At 39.7% G+C, this 18,690-nt stretch overlaps 1 protein-coding gene across 3 annotated transcripts; it reads right to left on the bottom strand.

Annotated features, from left to right (window-relative positions):
- Positions 1 to 1,649: 1,649 nt before the first annotated feature.
- Positions 1,650 to 17,135, bottom strand: OSGIN2 (oxidative stress induced growth inhibitor family member 2). 3 transcript variants are annotated; one of them, XM_061602747.1, is made up of 6 exons: positions 16,784 to 17,135; positions 9,658 to 9,812; positions 7,810 to 7,946; positions 6,756 to 6,947; positions 5,714 to 5,805; positions 1,650 to 2,928 (listed from the first exon to the last, which is right to left on the bottom strand). In XM_061602747.1, exons 1-6 carry the CDS (start codon positions 16,825 to 16,827, stop codon positions 1,887 to 1,889), a joined length of 1,662 nt encoding a protein of 553 aa, XP_061458731.1. In that variant the 5' UTR covers positions 16,828 to 17,135; the 3' UTR covers positions 1,650 to 1,886. The 3 variants fall into 3 exon arrangements, with proteins under 3 accessions (XP_061458731.1, XP_061458741.1, XP_061458721.1); XM_061602757.1 differs by lacking the exon at positions 16,784 to 17,135 and adding an exon at positions 16,479 to 16,641; XM_061602737.1 differs by lacking the exon at positions 16,784 to 17,135 and adding an exon at positions 16,356 to 16,439.
- Positions 17,136 to 18,690: the final 1,555 nt, after the last annotated feature.

The following is an 18,690-nucleotide window of genomic DNA, read 5'->3' as shown; positions in this document are numbered from 1 at the left end:
TTAGGAATGCTATGTTTTTTAAAAAAACTTGGCAAATCATGTTGGGTCTCTGTATGAACTTGTATTTTAGTTTACTGTCCAATCCTTGAAATGGAAAGCTGGCAGATTTTCAAAAGAAAAATTAAATAAAGGTATTTGTATTGTACAGCCTTCTAACTTCACATGTAACTTGAACCCAGAGCTACTTTCTTAGATATACTGTAGAGCACATAAGAGAATAATCTGAATTAGAGTAAATGTCTTTCCTCCTTACTAGAAGTCATTTATATCCTTTGTAATGGTACAACAATCCTAGTCCCATAAATTCAACACATTACCATTGAATTATATTTTGGTTACTTTTTTTCATGTTTGCTCAATTGTTAGCAATCGTTTATAAATTTGAAAGTTCTCCTTAATGAACCAATTCCCAACATTCAAGAGGTATGCATGAGGAAGTTGACTAAAGAAACAAATGAAGGCAAGGCAAATTTGCCAGAGTGTCTGCAGAAATATTTTTTGGGGGGAGGACTATGAACTGTTACTACAGATCATTGGCAACCCACTTCATCCATCATGACATTTAGAATTCCGGGAAGGGTGGAAATGCCCTCCTTGCCCACCTCTCCACAGACTTGCAAATTTGTGTGTTGCAAGGGAAGGAAATTTGCTGCACATGTAGACCTGACACATACACAAAGGGATTGTAGTCAATGGGCAAATTCAAAGAAAGTTAAATAGGCTTAATAACCATTGAAATCATCACTTTTAGACCACAGAGCAATGGTCATAATTCACAAGAATCATTTAGGAACATGTAAAGGAACCATATGCTTTCCTTGTGGTTTCTATTGCTGCAACTCCCATAATCAACAAGCTATAATTTGCTTATTGTGGATCTGCAACAATAAAACAGTAGGTGTTTATCTGTACATACTAATTTGGATCATGATGTGTGTGATAAAAGCCGATTTCAATGGGATTTAAAGGTGACTTTAGCTTTTGTTGGATTGGGCTGTGTGTATGCAATCAAACATTGGGGGTCTTAGTCAGATGCCAACACTAATCCTGTTTCAGATCTGAGAAATTAGGCACATCTTAAATATCAAGAATCATGTGATGCTGAAACTGAACATGACTCCAGTTTTGGACTTTGTTCTGGAAATATCTGTTACAAATAAGTGTCCTGTGACAAAGCAAGTTCTTAATATAAAACCCCATTTCCAAAACATTTATGCTTTTACTACAACAGTAAATTCATTATGCTATCCCTTATAATGATGCTCTATAAGCAGTACTTCCCTTCACAACGTTATAGTAGAGGCTAGCACTACATCATTCCTTTGATATGGTAGTCCGCATATTTATGACAATTGCTTCCAACTATCAACCAAGGCTTTAGCTGGAGTATCATTTAGCTGACCCTGGTAGCAAAAATCTTCATTTTATAGCTCATTTAAAAATGTATAAATACTTGCCCCATGACTAGGATAAAATAAAGTATTTGCTGCAAATAAACTGAATATTTGCTTTAATTTGTCTTAGGGAGAAGTTTCTATTTTAGACCATGGCCTAGTTTTATAATACAGCAGAACAATTAGCTCCAAGTAGAAACCCTTTTCCTTTAGAATACTAAATATTCTTTCAGCACAGTATGAAACCAAAGCAAATTTGCATGTCTTGTCATCATTTACTGATTCTTTACCTGGAAGCAATTCCAGTAAAAACAATTTTTGTACAGGCTGGAATACTATAGTCTCATTCTCCTCTACAAGGCAATGCAAGTATGAAGAACACTTACATATAACAAAAACAAGGCTGCTAATGACTGTAGATGTTATGAGTCACTTATTAGCATATGCCTGTAGTTCTTTAGATGATGTCTGTGGCTGTTTGCTTCAGGGCACTCAAACTCCTTCTTTTTCAACTATGAGTTGATGCTGATGCTGCTTCTGCCTTGTAACTAAACACCGTGTAATGCCCAGTGCCCCCCCTTTTAAAAAGCGAACGAAATTGTCTCCAACCAGTGGACCTACTGCAAAAAGATTGGGTTCTTTTGTACACTCATATGTATATGGATCAATTTCAATAGGGTTACCCTTGCATGTAATTGGTTCATTTGGGTTATGGCCTATACCTTGGCCTTGGTCCTTTAGGAAGCATAGATTAGGATGAGAACCTATTAATACTAAGGCTACAGAGAACTTTAACATCTTCTTCAGTCCAGAGGCGCTCTGCAGGATACATTTCATATCTGGCTGAAATGAAAGTACCCGATGTTCAGGAAAACTGGTATATGTACGATGCAAATTACAGTCTGTAGTAACTGACTGAGTGCACATCATATGGTAGACTTTATGGTATTCTGGGTAAAGCTTCTTAGGCAACTGCTTGAAAATTAAACTTGGGTCAGTGACCTTCCTACGGAACGCATGAATTATGGGGATGTTGTTGTTATAAGCACACAGAACTGCATCAGCGGCTGTGAGTCCACCACCTATGATCAAGACTGGGTCCACTTTCCCACGTAATATTCCTTTGTTGATGGCTGCTCCAAAATCAGATATGGAATGGAGCACAAAAGGAAAGTCTTCACCTTCTACTTGGAGTCTGCCAGGAGCATCAAAAGTTCCAGTGGCAAGCACAACATTCTCAGCAAACAAACAGAATGGTACATGACAGCCATCTGCTGCTCTCTGATAACCTCTGATTTCCCAGTTTCTCTTGATCAGAGTAGTCTGCCCAACCTGCTCTTCCAGTTGCAAATGTTGTGGCAAAGCATCTTGACTCACTACACTTTCATCTTCATGGTCCTGCTCTCGGTAAAGCCTTGACACAGAAGTTATATAAATGTTTTCTCTGAAGTTCTTCTGTAGACCCATGACTTTAACATAGTGCTTGTAATAGTTAGCAATTTCATCTGGCAGAACTCGGTCACACTTTATATTTCTAAAAAAGATAAAATCTCCAATTATTTACAATTAGTTTAATTTTCACATTCATCACAGAAACACCTCTCTAGACTCATAACATGACTATACTGCCACATTCAGGTCAGATTGGGCTTATGAATATATGACCTGACACATTTGTAATGAAGGACAGCTTCATGAGCAAAGTTCTAAATTAACCCTAGCTCCTATTTATGAAGCACTGCGCTAAAATAATGTACTAGGAAATGGTTTGGATAAAATCCAGGGCCCCACTGCTGCTGCATTATGGCCTACAGCAAAATCTAATCGATTTTTCATATATTAGTTAGTGTCCATACTTGCACATAATGGTAAGTCAAGAAGCTTGATTTAATAAATGAGCTATGCGTTGGTACAGTCAACAAATAGGAAGGGGAGAGTATTATATGTGAACCCAGGATTGTAGTTTGTTTTGTCCCAATAAGCCAGGATGGCTAGCCAACATTAAACCATGTTTTTAATTGGCTTATGAATCCTGGCTTGTTGGGGAAAAACCATGATCCTGAGTTCAGACATAATGCTAAGCTATCACGTTGCTGGTTTGTTTCCCTGTTCACACCAGGGGAGGAGTAAAGCAGGTGCGATGGATCTCTTGCACGAGCATGCAGCTCAGGCATAGTACAGTTTATTAGGCAAAGTTCTTGGCTTACTGTTATGTGCAAATGCAGACATTGGCTCTCAAAAACATGATGTTCCATGGGAGGCATGCACAATTGTGAAGGATGGCTCCAACTCCTTTCTGACCCTTCTGTGTACACACATGTCAATTCACCTCATCTCACAGTGAAATAAAAATGAACTTACATTCCCAACCCACACATTGAATGGCAGTGCTGGGAATCGTATGACTGTTTTTTGGCAACTTGTGGCCCTATACCTGAGGTCCTATCCCAGAACACTGAAAGGCTAGTTTATTATTTTTACTTAAAGAAGTTCTTTAAACATACAAGTCTGAAGACTACCAGCAGCATCCAGTAGAACAATCAAATCTAGCTGTGGAAGCAAGGATGAAGTATTTTTAAAGAATTATCCTGTAGTAACAAAAGATATGGATTCAGGGCAATTAAGATAAAGATTTTCCCACAATAAAATAAAATGAAAGCCTACAGAACATAAAACAAAGAAGCAAAACTCCTAAATTTGCTGCACAAGAGGAAATTATTAAATCATGAACAGAAAAATTCAGCTTTAAACTGTGGAATCATGAATTTTTACTGGTTCAATGAAGCCTGTTGGCAACAATTTTTATCTACCTGTACTGGCAAACACAAGTTACAAGAGAAAAATAAATAAATCACTGTCATTAGAATGTGAAGACAAGCGTCTTATTAACTCCTCCCATTAATATCATTTTGATGATCTATCTAGTGTAGGTGAATACATGCATTCAAGATAGCAAAATACTATAGTGTTTCATTTTCCTCCAAACCTTTTAAGCATTTTTATACTGAAAAATATTTCTACTGCAAGTGAAAAAGAGAGGGTTTGCATGTGTGTATTTTTAAAAGGCCTATATCACTCTCAGATCAAGACTGCTACAAGGCCAAAGGTAATAATATAGCTGAAAAGTGTACATAGATATTTGAGTAATAGCAAAAGCCTCTCTGAATTTCTGAGTAAACCATTACCTGCCTATTGTATTGCCCGATTACCATCTTGCTATGCATTTACTGATTATATTCAGCAAGACTTGCCATCAGTAATGCACCATCATGCCTTAAACTGATGAGCACTTATAAAGTAGAACCCCCTCAATATGGATTTATGCTCCTGTAGCTTTCTTCTATTTCTCATCTCAAAGAAGCATCTAAGAACTGTTTCCTTCTCTAGGCAGTCCCAGGGACTCTTAACGCTGGCTCCCTTTTCCATTCAAAACATTTATTTTAATATTTATGCAATGTTATTATCTGCGCACTAACGATATATTATTGTGGTTGGTACTTTTTGAAAAATGCAAAAGTGATAATATTGATAATTGGAGTGACAATTCTCAACACATTTGCATACAATTGTTTCTGAAAGCTTATTTATAATTAATGTTTGTTAACGTGTAAAACCTGGGAGAAGCAATTACACTGCTAGCTGTACAAGTGCATATAGTGGCAGAGCATGATGCTTTAAAAGAGTTATAAAAGCATATAGTCTGGAGCATAACCATTTTTATATAGAATTTCCTAAATGGGCATTTCTATTTCATAAAAAAAGAATCAAAATGCAAGTGGACAACTGATGAACCTGAATTTATACATCTTCATGAGAAACTTATGCGAGTTAAGCTAATAAAACAAGATTACAACTAGAAATAAATTGTCAGATTAATAGTAAGTCTCCTTACAAAAGCATGCATTAAAAGCAAAAAGAACACGGTATCCAAAACCAGCAAGTATATCAAGCAGCTGTGCTCAGTATATGAATTGTCAGAAGCACCTAGCTTAGCATATTTTAGCTCCAATTTAACTTGATTGTTGAATTCCCCAAATAACTGAGACTTGTGAGCTTTTCAAAAATAGGGAAGAATACATCCTCCAGCAGTCTTAGTGATCTAAGTTATGAATTAAATAAAAAAGCTTATGCAGTAAACTAAAGCTCGAGAATAGTGGGGCATTGTTTACATGTTGTTATCATTATTTAATTACATATACAACAGCTTGTTGTACTTCTGAAAGGCAGATCACAGAAACACTGAAACCTTTAACTTCTTCATCCACTGACAGAAGCAATTTCCCCTACATTAGTCATGATAAGAAAGTTATTGTTCTCACCTTCGCTTAGTAGCAGCCCAATCTTTAAAAGTGTATCCAGGCAGTTCCATCCAGTCTCCAAAGCTGATAGTCAGCATAGAACCTTCCATAGACTATAGAAAATAAAATAATGGCAGGATAAAATCTTCAAAACATTGCTGAAGGTTATCTCATTCCACTAATCTAGTAGCAAATTTTTAAGGATCGTTTCAGAACAAGAAACTGAAAAAAATACCCTGAATCATGATTGAAGGAGCCAGTTTATATGTTATATTATCTGCCTGGGAGAAAGTTCCCACCTGCAACTCTTCTTAATCCCAGGTGTAATGTCTGGGCACAGCTTGCCATGCAGATCTTCAGGAATGCAAGGAGTTTCAACTTCCAACATCTGTTGCTGGTATAGGAACTCTCAAAGTGACCCAGAGGCTCCAGATATCAAACTACACTAGACATTACAGCCAGAGAGAGAGAAAGTTACCAGAAAACTTCCTGCCAGAAGCTGATGGTAGCCTGTAGCTCAGCATTTAGCTCTGCCTTGGCCTACACTTCTAGCCTTCCATGGCCCATTTGCCATCTACTGAGCCCCTGAACAACATTCTATTACTAAATATGTCCTCCGCTGATTGGGCAAGACGGTGGTAGTTTATGTAAAAAATGACTTGGTAAATACACTGTCCTAATTATCATTGTACTGGCTCAAATAATCAAGTGACATAATTTTATTATCAGACTGTCTTTTAGAAACATATACATCTCCAGAAAATGTAATAAGGGGAGAGTAATCCATATCTATTTTCCTAGAAAGTGAGAACAAAGATCATTTAAAAAACAGCTGTGCAGCAAGTCCTAAAAGTTCATGAATTCCTTACACACTGGTTTACTCATTTAAAATATTAGATGCTACACATGATGCAGCCCCAAAACATGAACCCCTTGAAATGGGTATATGTCAGAGGAGTCACAACCAATTAGGAGCTTTGTGTGGCATGTACCTATAGTGAATGTTAAGCTCAAGTTCTCCGATTAAAAATGGTTCCAAAAGCAGAAATGAAAAATTTCTCACATGCCAAGCCCCACCAGGTGGTCCTTTGCCAAGCACCATATGAGGGATGTAGTGATGCGGTTCTAGTTTCCAATCAAGAACGGGTGGATAGTTAAATCCAAAGTCAGCATCAGGATGAAGAAGTGTGTCAAAGAGAACTGCAACAGGATTCGAAGAGCGTCCTTCTAAGCCTTCAGCCAAGAACTCTAACTCCTAATTTGAAAAGACAGGTTTAAACGGCAGTGCAACTTTGCCTCAGAATATAAAATGATGTGAAGTAAAGAATCTCACAAGTTCCCTGAATACCCAGCATTCACTTTTCTCTCTTTTCACCAACACTGCATTTTCTTGTCAGGATGACCCATTTGTGTTTTCAATTCACTCTCTCGGCAGTGTCTGAACAACTCTTTAGGAGGTATAAAACTGACCAGCCTGTTTCTCAGGTTTGACTGTACTAGTATAGATATCAGAAGTCGCACATTTGCACTAGTTGTTGTCTGCTCTTTACCGCAGTTTTCCTAATCACAATGGGTACAAACCAAATTCATTATATCAGTTGGCTTTCTCCCCATTGACTTCACATTTGAACCCTTGGGGATGATTTTAATGGAATCAAGATTTTGGCTATAATCAATACAAGGGATGGATTACATGTTTCATGCATGTCATATGATTAGTCAGTCTCTCTTCAGCTGCTTTGGGAAAGTCTTATATTACATTAAGTGGGCTCCATGATGCCTACAACCATTTTTTGTGACAGCTCCTATCTGTGTCACATTACTCCTTAGAGCAGTACACTGAACCCCACTAGCTTAGTTCACAACCTGTGGCCTTCCAGATGTTACTGGACTCCAACTACCATTAGTCCTCCCTCTCCTCTCCCTACATGCCCACCACACTCCCCTAAATCTGCTCTGGAGAGTTGGAGGAAGTTCCAGAACAGATGGGGGGGAGGTTACAGGAGAGGAAAGGGAAGTTCTGTTGTGCAAGCAACAGGATAACTTCACTGGATACAATCCATAATTTCATAAGTAGGGAGATAAAATGTTTTGACTGTTTTTGAATAGCAACTTACCTGATCAACAATAGAAAGGAGACTAGCTTCTTTTAATTTATTATGCAAAATAGGATTTGGATGTTCAGCTTCAGGAGACAAATATGGCCTGTATCCAGACAGCATGTAAGACAGGCAAATTCCTGAGGGTCCATTACCTGTTTTTTAAAAACATCATATAAGATTTACGAAAGCTTAAAATTATATCTTACAACCTGAACCAAAATAATGGCCATGATCAAACCAACATGTAGCACTTTTAAGCCCCACTGATTTCAACACAAGTATCAAATGCATGCTTTTCTCTCCCTCACTGCAATCAAGGGACTTAAAAGTGCTGAACTTTGGCTACGATGCACCTAGTATTTCGCACATATATTCTAGAATGTTATTTGCAAAGCCTATTAGCTCAATTCTGATCACCAAATTAAGCTTGCCAATAAAAACTGTTACTAATTATATCAACAGTGATTTGTTTGTTGTCCGTGAACTTTCTGAATAGTGTTAGGAGGAGGAACAGAAAGTTGCTTGTTCCACAGATAGCTTTGTTGTGAGAAGGCAGAATTCAACCAGCAATAACACTTCAGAACAATATTTGCATAACATCATGCCACCAAAACTGATCCCAGGGTAGTATCTGAAGCACAGAGCTGGTATCATAAAGTTATAGTACCTCCTCCTTTAGCAGAATGATTCAAATCACTTTCACTTCCAGGTTAACTATCCTTCAGTGTTATCAATGAAGAAAACTTTGGAAAGAACATCTGGTATAAAATTCCTAAAGGTACCATATCAAATATCGAACCTCTTTGCAGACTACATGTCTTCTTCCAATTATAACAATAAATTTGTTTCACTATTTAATGATTTTAAGAAGCCAGGGACCTCAATTACAAATATCTTCCCCATATTGAGCCTAAGTAGTTTATATCCACCGACTGTTATTTCCATTCTAAATTGGCCTCCCAAGCAGCTTCCTTCACTCCAGAAGTAGCATAGGAGACCAACTGGAAATAGAAAAATGGCCAAAGGATTGAAACATTCAGTTTCCCCATCAGCTTCTTCCAAAGCTAATTTTGGGTAGTTTTTGTTTTTAAGCAGGTAGAACTTACATCTCCAAAGCTTTTGTCTATTTCTTTTTCCCCCACTAGATTAGAAACTAATGAAACATGCATCACAAACTTGGGGCAGAAAAGCAGCATTGGGTGGGACTATTTGGAACAGAAAAAAAAAACTGGTAGGGAAAGAGATAGGGATCACAACGTCTCTTATCCAAATTGTGCTGTTCCAAAGCAGCATTTCCTAAAAAAGGTGTGTGTGTGTGTGGGGGGGTCATCTCAGTTTGATTAAAAGCGTTTGCATCTTCTTATTATAAAACTCTTTTTAAAAGTGCTTAATTTTTTTCAAGTGCTGTACAGATATGAAAAGATAAAGCTTTCACAGATTCATAACCAAATAAAACATAATACAGAAGGAAAAAAGGAATGGGGATAGGAGAAGCAAGCAAGCGTTGGAGCAGCTGCTCCTTCATGGATTGATAGATGGGACTAGGTTGCATTTAATGGGTCCCTCGTTAGGGTCCCTAAAGGGGGCTAGATTCAGTGGGAAAGGGATACACTTTGGCAATTCCTATTCTGCTATAGAAAATAATCTTTATTTTCCCTAATAATGGAATAAACAATTATAGGTCAAATACTTTTCCAACAGTACCTAATCACAGTATACCAGTATAATAGTATAACTAGAACTCTCAGTTATATCATAACTTAGTAAGCAGTCCAATGGAGGGCAAATGTCAAGCAAGGACTACTAAATTTCTAACAGATTGAATATTTTAAATATTGTACTGCAATTCTGATAGTAACTCACCTATTACTACTACTGGTAAACTCAGTGGTGGGTCCACAGGTAGAGTAGCTTCTTCTAGTAAGGGCATTGTTTTAACATTTGACCCAAAGCTGTCACCAAAGTACTGCACTAAGGAATTCAAAAAGCATCCTTCAGTTTCAGGGCTACAGTAGTTTCTATTTAAAGAGAAACACATCAGTTCATCATTATAATACATTCTTAATAAAATTACATTAATGTCAAATCACTTGCTTGATTATATAACCAGCAGAAACTGTCAGCATTAAGTGAAAATATGCACTAATTAGTTCATACACTGCTGCAAATCCACAATGGCATTTTCTAAACAGATACAGCTATTTTGCAATCCTACAAGGAAAAAGTAGGTTGTTTGTTCATACTAGTTTACATAAGGATAAGTGAGTGTACATGTTGAGTGACACACAGATTTCTTTTGGAATAAGTTGTCTGATATAATTTCTATAATTAATAATCTAAGTACCTGGTCATACATTTAAGCATCTATGGACCTGAAAGTTATATGTAGGACTTTCATTTTATATATTAAGTAATGTTTATGCCTTTGGTCCTGACTTCGTCTTTTATGAACTGTGGAAGGGTTTTCAACCCAGCAGATGCTCCTGCTGGTGGAAGTGATTTTGTTGATTTCCCCTTCCTCTGCAACATCTTTCATGCTGTTCCAGAGGGTTCCCCACCCCTGAGCAGATTTTGGGAGGCACTGGCAGCCACAGGAGGAATCAGCAAAAACTGCCTCCCCTTTTCTGCCAGAGGAAGTGTCCCACGAGTTGAATTCCGCTCACAGGATCTAAACCAAAATATTTATTAAGCATAAAGTATGAATTGGTTCCAAAAGGAAAACAGTCCTTGCATAATCTGAGTGCAATGTAAATATTTCCTCAAGAACTTGGTAAAGATGTACAATTCTGTAATTGATTCTCTCCCTCCTCCTACAGTCCAGAAATCTGCCAGCTCTGACATTAATTGTATTGCCCATCAAATCCACCTCCAAGCTAATGTTTAAATAGTCATTACTGGTTCTAGGGATGCCTTTGCCCAACCCTAGAGTTGGCATATGGCAGCCTTGAGCATTGTACTTATGCAACCAGGCCCAGAACGCAGTTGCCTGCCTCCCTGACACCAAAATCACGTGTCATTCATGCATGCAAACATACTTGTACACAGCTAAAGGCAAATTAAGTTTAGTACAAATCCTGCAATACTGTACATATGGCAAATTCATGGCTAAAATAACAAACCATTGATAATTTTATACTGGAACTAGTTCTACACCTGCTGTCAACCATTAAATCATTTAAATGGCTTGAATATATACACATACATTCATCTCCTTTACTGCAAAATATTAATCAGTAGAACTCAATGGGTTCCTCATCTTTGTTGTGAGAAAATGATACTGCACAAGTTTTGCCCACTTAAATGCATGTGTAGAATTGTTGGATTTAACTCAAGTGCCATGAGAGCAGCTGTTCTCTACCAAAATGGAGATGCATTCCCTCTTGTTTATTTCTCACTTCGTCTCACATTGCATCTGTGCATTTACTCAAAGTTGCAGGAGCCAAAAATTGATTGTACTAATGACAGATGATAAGCAAACCTTTCTTTGAATATAAATGCTCATCTGCACATAAACAAGTTTTAAGTTTCAAAACACTGAAGAAATTAGAAGTAATGAAGGAAGTCTGGCTATAAACTAAAGCAAGCTATATTATTTTGCAAAACCCACAATGCCTGTACACTTGAGGTGTGTACAATTTTTTCTCAGTCTTTACTGTGTATTCTATGGAGCTTTATATTAAAGACCAAAGGAAAAACTATTTATGGGCTTCTTGGAAGTATCTGGCTGGCCACTGTGGAGAACAAGATGCAGGACTAGATGGGTTTCTTGTCTGGTCCAGCAGAACTCTCCTTCTGTTCTTACTATTAACATCAGTTTTAAAACCCAGCATCAATAATACTTTTTCTACATAACACTAATCACTATTAGCACCACATATTCATCTTCACAACTCTAGAGGAAATATGCATATATCTTTAAAATACAGGATGTAATGTAACATAACATATGTTTAAAAGAGTTTGTTAAATGTAAGGGACTGAAGTTATATTCACTCATAGGCAAAAAACATTGTGGTTTAAGAACGTACCTATAGCCAACTGCCTGGCAGTGGCTCTCCAGTATTTCAAACAGGGCACATTCCCAACGCTACCTGGAGATGCCAGGGGTTGAACCTGGGGCCTTCTGCATGCAAAGCAGATGCTCTGCCTCTCCAGAGTAGCTAAATCACTCCAGATATGAATATAGTTATAATAATCACTACAGTATTTGATATAGTGGCAGTCAATATAGACTGGAAATTAGGCTTCATCGTCTTTAACCATAGCATCTTTGTTTGGCTTCTTAAGGAAGCTTCTTGATTTAAAGCAGGATCTCAGGTTGGATTAGGCAGCTATGAAATTAGGGATTCAGCCCGACTGCTTGCAGGAAGTTTGAGAGCTATGGCGTCCTCAGCTGGGCATTTATAAATAACTGAGCCTGCATTCCCACACACACTGACCCAAGAGTAACCTCCACTGAACTCAATAGGGCTTGCTTCTGGATAGGCAAGTATAGGATTGCATTGTGTGAGTAGGCCTTTGTTGACTCATCTCAGAACCAAACTAGATGCAGTACTATTCACTAATAGGCAAAAAAACTTGCAGTTTAAGAACGTACCTATAGCTAACAGATATTTCTATCCAACTTTAAAAAGTGGGGAAATTGGGCAGCTATAGTGAATGCACCAGGGGAGCAGGAGACCTGAACTCCTCTCTGAGATATTGGACTGCCTTACAAATTGGTCAAAATGCAAACACAATTTGGGTTGGTCTTTCACAGTCCAATCCACTTGCTGTGTAGCTTGGAAGAATTTGGTAACATGTGCCTCTGAGCATATGGTGAGTGGTGGCAACACCTGCAATCAGCCCAAATAACAGAAACAAGACATGAGGGGGAAAGAGGAGATTGGAGGCGGAAGAGGGCAGGGCGGGAGGAGGAAGAGGGCAGGGCGGGGGGAGGAAGAGGGCAGGGCGGGGGGAGGAAGAGGGCAGGGCGGGGGGAGGAAGAGGGCATTCTTTTTCAGGGTTTCCCCCACGTTTTTATTCTACACCAGGCACATGTAGCCTCCCACCCAAATTTAAACCAAAGCTGTCCCTGGCCACATCTACACCAGACCTTTATTTCACTTTAGACAGTCATGGCTTCTCCCAAAGAATCCTAGGAAGTGTAGTCAGTGAAGGGTGCTGAGAGTTGCTAGTAGACGCCCTGTTCCTCTCACAGAGCTTCAATCAGAGCAGCTGTTAAACCCCTCTGGCCACTGGAGCATGGGAATAGGAGTCTCCTCTCAGCATCCTTCACAAACGACACTTCCCAGGATTCTTTGGGGGAAGCCATGACTGTCTCACATGCAAATCCAAGTCTGGTGTGGATGTGGCCCTCTGATCAGGTAAGCCCAGCCACTGTGAGTTCTGCTTTTAGAACACTGACAGTTGGTTCTTACTGAGCATGCCCAACATTATCATTCAGTTCAATGCAAAATTTCTTAAATCAATTAAAAATCAGCCAGGCATTTTTTTAACTCTTAAACTGCAAAAGATGATGGTCACAGTATGGGGCAAGGTCAGTAATAGGATTACAGGTACTCTGTGAACATGACTGATTTTTAATGAATTTCAACAGAGTATGAGAACTCTGACAGAAGTCCAAAAGGGGTCTGGGTTTTCCCCCCTCTCTTTTTACAATTTGAACTCTCAATTTTCTCTGACTGTTTTGTGTATCACCATGAAAATTTAGAGGGTTGTTAAGCAAGCATTTCTGAGTTCAGGACTATACATTTTGTAAGGTTTTGTTTTGAAATGAGATTATGGGAAGCATCAGAATAGCATAGGGAGGTATTTTCAATTTAACACTGCGGAATGCAAAACATCCATGCTGACTACAGTATACAGCCACTCCCGTGGCTATATAATTTGCTTAGGCCAAGAAGATTAGTGTGAGATAGCACTAGCAAATATGTTTACACTAACTGTCGGCATCAATAACAGCAGAAACAAGACTGAAAGGCTGCACTGTAACCCACAAAATAAATTACTGCATATCCTTGTTAGGTACTACCAGCTACTAGGAGTGACATCTGGAAGATCCCTATATAACTTGTCCAAAATCAGAAAGCCATGATGAGCTATCCAACACCTTATCAGGCTTTACCTGTTATTTAGCCATTAATTTAAATTTCCAAAGATAGGAGCTGTACTGCAGAGTTAAAAGGAGAGAATAAAACTGACAAACTGTTTAAATTGTTTAGCTAAAAATGACATTATTTTTAGAAACTGTATAGTTAGTACATTATACCATCATGGCAAACATTCAGGGAGCAATTCAATCCCAGGATCTGCTGGGATGAGCAAGTTAGGATCTGGCAGATCTCCGGCTCAGCCAGCTGAACCACAGCTCATCTGTGGCGACACTGGTACAAGTCCCCAGCCCCAAGTCAGCCAAAGCCAGCTCAGATGAGGCCAGCACAAGTCCACAAAAAAGGGTGTTCCAGGGTTGGGACCAAGTCAGGGGTGGAGTTAAGCTGGAATTTAACTCCGTTCAGCTCAGTCATATGATTTGGCAACCAGCAGAACTTTTAACAGCAGAAGGGTGGTATAAATCAAACTATATTTTGCAGACTTGTTTTCCCTCTGCCAGGCTTTATTTATTTCACTTTTATTTATTTACTTATTATTGGGCTTGGACTACTCAACTGGCATCAGCCTCGCTCGTCAGTATGGTTTGGATTTGGCAGAGCTTGGAAAAGTTACTTTTTTGAACTACAACTCCCATCAGCTCAATCCAGTGGCCATGCTGGCTGGGGCTGATGGGAGTTGTAGTTCAAAAAAGTAACTTTTCCAAGCTCTGGGATTTGGTGTACTTTAAACTAGCTTAATTTAAGCCACCGTAATTTACGCTGGTTTCCCACACTGAGGGCTGCTCCCTCAGATGTCAACCACAAGACTAATGCTAAAAGTGTAATATGTACAAATGACATTTCAACTCTTTGCATCCTACACGTAACCTACTGAGATTAGACACAAATCCATGTTATGTGCAGTGGCAAATGTACATTTGCTGTTACATAATGAGTGAAGCTGCCCTATGATTTAAGAGTTTCATAAAACATCCACACTATTGTTTGGATCAGTTAAATTGTAACCCTACTCATTTGCTTTCACAGGAAGTCTATCAGGTTCATGCCACAGTACTATGATCAGCAAAATACTTGATGCAACTCAACACATTAACATAAAAGCCAAGGAACTAAAATTGTTACATCTGATGAATGGGGCAAAGATTGTGAAGCACTTAAAAACATACTGGAACAATCAAGAGTTTTGTCAAGGCTGTAGCTAAAATTATTTCTGGCCCTAAGAGAGGATATCATATACTTCAAGTGTCTACGACAAACATCTAAGTAAAACTTTCCAGAACACTTCCTTTCCTGTCAGTTTGCTACCATAAAGTAAAGAATTACTCTTTCACCTTGCTCTGCCACATGCCTATAACTTTAACTTGTACATGTAAATCAAAATCCAAGGAGTGGAAAGGATTTTTTGTTTTCCTCCCAGCTAGAGATGGGCAAGAAATTAAATTAAGTTCACATTTCAAGCAAAATCTATCAAATTCACATTTTCCAAGACAATATGAAAACTGAAACACAGCAGCCCTTCAAAATTCATACTTATTCGGCTTGTAAAATGCAGTTTGCCAACCAACGTTTACAAAAATTTACAAAATGCACTTTATTTATTATTTGATTTATATCCCACCCTTCCTCCCAGCCCAGGGCAGCACTTTAGGGAAAAGTGTTCATAAAAATTAATATGAGTGAAAACAACATGCAAAAAAGCATTATCTGATAAGCAATGGCTTGCAAACATGTGTACATTAGTCAAAACTGCCTAAAAATGTGTTTATCAGCAGAAATTCGCACTAAAACGCTGGAGAATTTTCATGAGGATAAAAACCCACAAACTACTGCAGATATATTGAGAACTAAATTTAAAGATTGGAGAAATGAGAAACTGAGAGAACCAAAATTGACATTTTTTCATCCCTACTCCCAACTATTAAAGAACCCAACTCATATACAGCCTGAAGGCTTACAAAACAGTAGCCTTGCTAAAGCCAAGCAGTGCCTATACAATGGTAGACCCGCTTGGGAATCCCATCTAAAACTAGTTCCATCTTGGAAGAATCATGGAAGAATTTTCAGAAGTGAAGTGAAATGAACTCTATTCTATAAAAAAGCTTATGCCGTAATAAACATGTTAAGTTTTTAAGGTATCAAAAACCTCTTATCGTTATGATCATGGAATAAAGCCAGGATAGAACTGTAATTAATAAAATATGTTACACGTGAGGTGGCATAGACAGCCTGCGGGTGCGCACAGACGCCGTATGTATGCGTGACAGAGGGAAGACGCAAAGGTGCCTTCGTGTCATATAAATAGTTCGCATTACATACATCTTGGCCATTCTGAAAACCACCGCCATCATCGTTAACGTAAAGTGTCTGAAGGCAGCAACGAAAGGAGCGCTTTCCTTTTCCCAACCCTCCCTCCATCCCTAGTAAAATCCAGTCAACGACACATCCTACCTTACACACGTTCGCCTCTCTCTCCTCTTTCTCCCCCACTTCCCTCTCGCTGATGCCCGTCCAATCCTCCTCATTCCAGGTCTCGTGCCCCCCCCCATCCTTAGGCTCTTCTAGACGCCTCACCTTCCCCCTCCGTTCAGCGCGTGCGACCGCCCCATGACCTTCCTTCACTCATCCATGTCTTTTAACGCCGGCCGGTTGGCCGGGAAAGGGAAGGAGAGAGCCGTACGCTCTGAGCGCCGGATTCTCACATCTCATCAGCTGGCGGCTCCCGCGGATGGAGACAAGGGAGGAGCCGAGCCGGAAGGGAAGGATGGAGGCTGTCGCGGCCAGCCGCCTTTTTTTGTGTGTGTCTGTGTGACCCACAAACCTATTTCCCTCGGCTGGCCTCGTAAAAGCGAACCGAAAAGAGGCTTTTAGATCGTTACCTGAAGTGACTGGTCAGGGAGCATCGGCAACACCAAACCGTCATGAGGAATTAAGAAAGGGGAAGGTGGCAGGTCACTACAGCGGCAGATGGAGATAGTGCTGCTTCTGCTTCCGCCGCCGCCTCTTCTTTCTTCTGCCGCTGCGCTGGGGGCCGCTGTTGGCTCGGTCTCTCTCTTCCTCCTCCCTCCCGCCGCCTTGCCTTGCCTCGCCTCGCCTCGCTTGCGGCGCTAGGCTAGTCACACGGGAGGGAGGAGCCTCTTCCAGGCACCGGCAAAGGAGGGAGGAAGGCAAGCGGCTTCCCGCTCGTTGAGGCGGAGCGCACCTTCAGCAACAAGCTCATCCTCAGCTGTGGTCTTTGCCGAGTGGATGTTCTGAGGGCAAGAAGGACCATGGTCCTTAACGGTCATCCGCTAAGATGCTTAACAACTTTAAAAAAAAAAAAAGTCGGCTCTGAGCGGAAAATGGTGGTTGGGTAGTAGATATGTACATACAAGCACACCAGTTGGGAAGCCATGAGGGAATCGAACCCTTAAATTTAAAAAAAGCTCTGGGACTCAACGACGGTCTAGTGTTGGTGTTGAGATGTGCAATACACAGGCCCTGTGTGTTGTTCAGTTTTGTTTCCATAAGTGACGCTTATTTGTCTTTTGTTTCCCACTTTGTAATTCAACTAGATGCCACAACCAACACAATAAATTTAAGCATGCGTATTTTCCCACTGTTTTCTTTTTCAGACAACAGCAGCAACATTCTGGTGTATAGGCAAGAGAAACTTGGAGGAGGCCTTATGAAAAACTATAGTTTTGCTACATACCAAAATAGTTTTGTTTTTTAAATGGACCTTTTCATCTATCTCATTGTTGTCCCCTCACGTGGATGGCAATATTGGAAGATCTCATCACAGATCTCCCATATAGGGTTGCCAGGTTCATGGCCTGAGACTGAGCCTGTATCTTTAGGAGAAAAGAAAGTCAGCCAAGTGCAGGTGTTCTTGCAACACTGTAATGAGAAAAACCACAAGGTGGAATTCTCCCTTCCCCCTGCACAACTTTTAAAGACACAGAAGACCTCTTTGAGGCTGGGCCTGGCAACCAAGAGGTCTTCTGTATCTTTAAAAGGTGTGCAGGGGGAAGGGAGAATTCTGCCGTGTGGTTTTTCTCATTACACTGTTGCAAGAACACCTGCACTTGGCTGAGTTTCTCTTCTCCTAAAGATACAGGATCAATCTCAGGCCATGAACCTGGCAACCCTACTCCCATGCCATTTATGTTTGGGCCCTCAGTGTGAACAGAAATAAGCTCCAGTAAGTATCCTAGCAAAACCAAACTATTTGTTTAGTTAGAGGTACTAAATACAGGGCTGTGGAGTCGGTACGTCAGACCTTCGACTCCGACTCCTCTATTTTTCTACTGTCCGACCCCGACTCCTTCATAAATGGCAAATGTATATTAACTAGTAATAACAAATTTACTGTAGTAAAATGGTAGCACAAGGCATTTCATCACCACGTGAATTCAGAGCTTGGAAAAGTTACTTTTTTAAACTACAACTCCCATCAGCCCCAAGGATTGGGCTCATGGGAGTTGTAGTTCAAAAAAGTAACTTTTCCAAGCTCTGGATTCACATGGTGGTGATGAAATGCCTTGTGCTACCATTTTACTACAGTAAATTTGTTATTACTAGTTAATATACATGTGCCATTTATGAAAGAGTCGGAGTCGGTACATTTCTACCAACTCCGACTCCACCCAAAATTGCTCCCAACTCCGACTCCACAACTCCAACTCCACAGACCTGACTAAATAGGTTGCAACACTAATAATGTATTTAGTACAACTGCGTATCCTAATTCCCTCTGATATCAAAGTCAGCGGGTGAGTGCCAACAGGATAGTAGCCAAAATAAG

Source organism: Rhineura floridana, chromosome 1 (assembly GCF_030035675.1).
Source record: "Rhineura floridana isolate rRhiFlo1 chromosome 1, rRhiFlo1.hap2, whole genome shotgun sequence".
NCBI classification, from domain to species: domain Eukaryota; kingdom Metazoa; phylum Chordata; class Lepidosauria; order Squamata; family Rhineuridae; genus Rhineura; species Rhineura floridana.
This window is presented reverse-complemented; position numbering and strand designations above follow the sequence as displayed.

What these genes read in the sequence shown, in the direction of transcription:
- OSGIN2 (XM_061602737.1), bottom strand. Translation starts at nt 16,429, where the DNA reads ATGAGGAGGATTGGACGGGCATCAGCGAGAGGGAAGTGGGGGAGAAAG. An exon ending in GAGAGGCGAACGTGTGTAAG is followed by an intron (nt 9,813 to 16,355) that starts GTAGGATGTGTC and finishes CTCTTTAAATAG; the next exon opens with AAACTACTGTAGCCCTGAAA. An exon ending in TCCTTTCTATTGTTGATCAG is followed by an intron (nt 6,948 to 7,809) that starts GTAAGTTGCTAT and finishes TTTTCAAATTAG; the next exon opens with GAGTTAGAGTTCTTGGCTGA.